The 4,975-nt window shown below is 37.8% G+C and overlaps 1 protein-coding gene across 1 annotated transcript in view; it reads left to right on the forward strand.

Annotated features, from left to right (window-relative positions):
- LOC106877366 (PTB domain-containing engulfment adapter protein 1) overlaps positions 1-4,975 on the forward strand; it is an 85,792-nt gene that overhangs the window by 53,327 nt on the left and 27,490 nt on the right. The window contains exon 3 of the mRNA XM_052974128.1: positions 881-942. Coding sequence (XP_052830088.1) covers positions 881-942 — 62 coding nt within the window. The remainder of the gene's footprint in view (positions 1-880; positions 943-4,975) is intronic.

Here is a 4,975-nt window from a genome sequence, read left to right on the forward strand (position 1 = left end):
GCATCGTATGAATGAGAAAGGAAGGTGTGAAAAAGCCGATAAACCGCATTTGAAGTGTGAGTATATGTGTGTGTGTTATTTCTTTACTACCCACAAGGGGCTACACACAGAGGGGACAAACAAGGACAGACAAACGGATTAAGTCGATAATATCGACCCTAGTGCGTAACTGGTACTTATTTAATCGACCCCGAAAGGATGAAAGGCAAAGTCGACCTCTGCGGAATTTGAACTCGGAACATAGCGGCAGACGAAATACCACTAAGCATTTCGCCCGGCGTGCTAACGTTTCTGCCAGCTTACCGCCGTATATGTGTGTGTGTAAAAGAGATGTATGTTTGCATGCATGTGTGTGTACAGTGGAAGTGGGATGATAATGTTCAACACTGAAAATGTGTGAGTATGTGTGTGCATGTACGAGAGAACTATGTGAAACTTTACATATACATGTAAGGTAAAGGAAATATAGAAAAATAATCCAGAATCCTTGTCCGGTACCAGATCGATCCCAAAATCTAATCAGTTCATGTCAGTCACGAGGCCAAATATCCCTAAAAGTTTCGTCCAAATCCATCCAGCAGTTCTGTAGATATCTTGTCCATGGACAGACAAACAAACACAACTGAAAACAATACCTCCGCCTTCGCTAAGGCAGAGGTAACAAGTGACTTTATATAATAAAAACTAAAGCAAGTTGCTATCAAGGACACTGTTTGTCTGGGAGGGGGGGTTCTGGGGTGTTTTTTTTAGCCTAGAGCAATTGATGCAATTTATATCAGTGATTTTGTGTGTTGTTGTCTTATAGAAAAATTACTTGAAATTGTTAAATTTTAAAACTATATTTAATTTAATTTAATTTTTTTTCCATTTGATTTTTCAGAGACTAAATGGGTACATACACCTGAATCCCTCTTGCAGGGGCATATAGCATATAATGTCAAGGTAAGTTCCTTGTTGTGTGTGTGTGTGTGTGCAGGTGTGCTAGTGTGGCAGATGTATTTATATGTGTGGGTGTGATGTGTGCTTATGTATATCAATCCTAGCAATACTGGATATTAAAAAGGTAGATGAAAGATCACTTCTATTTTGTCTTCTAACTTTGCCATTGAAGAATTAATTCTTGGTACATTTAAAAAAAATTTTGTCAACATTTTTATCAGCGTTCCCCTTACTAGGACCTGCTTCACATGTTCTCTTGTTGGTTGTGCAGAGGTGCTGACCCTACACCTACTACCCTCCTGTTGTCTCATCCAGGTTTGGAACCGGCAATTACAGAGTTAGTTATCTCACAGACTTTATAGATAAAATTTGAAAGTGTTAAGCTTGTCATATCTTTCTTAAAGAAAGAAAATTAACATTAAGATTATAACTTTTTTTTTTTTGTCATATCAGTCATATCTTTAGATATTGAAATATAGATGTAAATATTTTAAAAATATGTCTGTAACCCAAGTGAATAAGTTATTATCTTTTAGTTGGGAAATAAAAGTTCCTACTTTGAATCCAATCTAATAGTATGTGGTTGTTTGTCCTTCATTTTCAAAAATGATCAACACTCTACCTCTTATACACTGCAACAACAGAACGTGCAGCTACACAAGTAACTACCTGAGGTGCTGTGCAATGGGACTGAACCCAAAATCACATGATTGCAAAGTGAGCTTCTTAACCACACAACCATGTTTTGAAGAAGCACGAGAGAGCTGTGCCAAATGAATTGCTCCACTTCCACTGCCCCGTATCATCTTGAATCAGACGAGCTGAGATGATGGAATGAATACCAGGGATGCAGTGGGACAGAGTGTGAAAGAGTATCAGATGTTGTATTATAAGAAACTATTTTTATCCCGATTCTTTGTCCAAGCAATGTCTAATAGTGACTGTGACAAGGAGATAATTAGCATTCTCAGCCATTCATGTTGTAGAAATGCTTATATACATACGTTACAATATTGACTTCCATTTAAGAAATTGATCAAGATATAGATGTGAAGGTGGTTTCCCAACCACTTGGTTTCAGGTTCAATCTTCCATGTGGAATTTTGGGCTTGTCTTCTACTTCAGCTCCAAACTGACCAAAGCCTTGTGAGTGGATTTTCAGCTTTCACTATGTTGTACACTCTCTGAAGTGTTTGGTATTAAGAAGGGCATCCAGCTATAGAACATGGTGCATGATGCAGTCTCCAGCTCATCAAACTAGCCAGCCTATACTTACATAGGAGCCAGATGTATGATTATGATAGCTATGATGATGTTGAAGAGAATCAAAACTAAATATAGTTAGAAATTTAGCCTGCTGTACTACCTTTTCTGACAACTTATGGACATCCAAAACTTTGTTTTCATAATCATCTCAAGCGGTCTCTCATTTTATGGGTGTCCCTCCCAATTATTTAGAGGCCCTGGCCATTAATTAGAAGGCATGGAGGTCTGTGTGTGATGCTGGAGTAGAGCGCTTTGAAACCAAACGCTGGAGACTGCATGAAGAGAGGTGACATCGTCATCAACCCCCTGCGTCTGTTGTTTGGGGTCACTTTCAGTACTATCAGCACCACAGGATCTGCCTCTCTTGTATCAGTCTTGTCAGCCCTGTCCACTCCTATGAGGAATAATGTGCTGGAGGCAGAGGAGGATGACTGCTGTCACCAGCTTTGATGGGCTGTCATAAGCAGCATACCTCTTAATGTTATCTAAAGCAGGCATAACACTTGAGCTTTATAACGAGAAGGAAATGAGATGATTTGTTTGTCTTGTAACAATGTAACTGAAGTATTTCTAATTAAGAAATGAAACCAGGACAGGGAGTTGATTTATTGCTATTAGCAAGGTACTCAACTATTCTTAATTATATAGGTACTAAATAGGATGTGCCAAAACTTATTAATACAATGTTTGTTTATTGTTTTATTGATTTCAGTGGACTGAGGTCATGCTGGAGCAGTGCTTTCTAGGGCATAGTTTATTAGGCATGGATGCAAGTGCTTATTTTATAGGTCTCATAGAGATGAAAGGAAATATGGGGCTTAGTGAGATTTGAACTCAGAGAGCAGGCATGGTTTGGGGTTCAGTCCTACATAGCACCTTGTCAAATGTCTTTCATAGTTTCAGGCCAGCCAAAGTTTTGTTAGTGCATTTCGTAGAAGGAAACTGAAAGAAGCCCATTATGTTTCTGTGTGTGTGTGTATTATGTATATGTGATGTGAGTGTTTGTGTCTTTTTGTCTTGATATCACATAATTGTTATAAATAAATGCCATTCTGCAGAAACATGTCTGGCCATGAAGAAATCCCACCTTGCCCGAAAACAGATAAGGGTTAGTAACAGAAAGGGCATTTGGCTGTAGAAAATCTGCCTCGGTAAACTCCATCCAACCCATGCAAGCATGGAAATGTGGACGTTTAAATATGATGAAAATAAAGAGCATAATTAAATAGCATTTGATATTTTGTCTACTACTCTACCAGTTCTATCATCCATTCTCCTTGTTATTTTTTTTTTTATTAATATTCTTAAAGATTGTAAATAATAAGTATAGACCAGAACAATTCTATTTCACAAAATTATGGAATTACAAACAATAGGTTTGAGTAATGTGCTCCGAACAACAGATTGTATAACATAATGTTTGATTTCTTCTGTTTTTTGTTAAGAGTGTAATATGAACAATAATGGTTAAATAATATTTATTGCTGAGGTTATTGTCATCATCGTTGTTAATGCTTTCACTACAAAATTAAATTTCATGGTTATTTCAGTAATGGTGTTAAATATCTATTAAAAAGTAGAATTGGTATTTTCAGCAAGTCACGTTGCTTCATTAATCTTGACATATCTCAACAGAAAACTGCTTCAAACATGACATTCCTCAACAAAAGATAGATTGGTATTTAAAATTGCTTTCTGCTGTAAAAGAGTTTAAAATGGTGAAGTGACAGCAATTATAGTGGTGGATAAATGCACGACAAACAGCATTTAGCCATTGTCTTCTGTGTTCTGCATTCAAATCTTGCTGGTGTTGACTGCATTTCTCAACCAAAAGTACAAGTTGACTGGGCCATACTATATATGCATTGTCTTGTGCCTTTGTAAGAAATTGCTATTATCACAATCATCATCACAATTGATTATGGTTCGAGAAAATATATGAAGACTCACTCCTTAGCGTTTTATTTTCACTGGATGCCCTTTTCTCCTGATTACCCTGTCATATCTATCATCAACACTCCTTTTTTCTCTGTCATTCACTATATCCACCCCTAAGTGCCTCTGACCTCCATCTCAGTCACTGTGCATCATTTCTCTCTCTGACACCTCATGTCATCTGATTTCTCATCTGTCTATTGTTTTATTATCCTGTTACTCTCCACCATCCACTTGTATTACCACTTTACACCCCCTCCTTCCTGACCTACAGCTATTTTCCTTATATGCCTCAAACTGAGAAACACCATTGTCCACTTTTCCTTCCATCTTCACCAGTCACTGCATTCACATCTATTCTCATCTCTCCCATCTTTCACACTCTCACTTAGCCATCCTCAATACATGCTTTCTGGTAAAGACTACTTGAGTGTGTGTGTGTATTGAGCTCACAGCCATGAGGCTGTGAGTTCATTTCCTGGCAGAGCGTTGCTCCACTTCACTCAGCTAGCAATAATGAGTAGTAACCGCTGCTTGAGTGATGAACCTGGTGCAGCTCTCCAGCTTGCCATTTCCAGTCAAACTGCCTAACTCATGCCATCATGGAAAGCGTATGTTAAGTGATGATGATACAATAATGACTCCTACAAGACTGGTCCTTCACTTAGTGTTTATCTGAGTCAAGCAAGTTGTATTTGGATTAGTCTCAAGGTCACTGTCTCTCTGACAAATTTCAGGGGAAAAAGGAAACCGGACTAGTCTCTTAAGAATTACTTTGTGTATGTGTGTGTGTTGAAGTCCAGGATCTCTTTTTTTTTTTTTTTTTTTTTTTTTT

This window comes from Octopus bimaculoides, chromosome 17 (assembly GCF_001194135.2).
Source record: "Octopus bimaculoides isolate UCB-OBI-ISO-001 chromosome 17, ASM119413v2, whole genome shotgun sequence".
NCBI classification, from domain to species: Eukaryota; Metazoa; Mollusca; class Cephalopoda; order Octopoda; family Octopodidae; genus Octopus; species Octopus bimaculoides.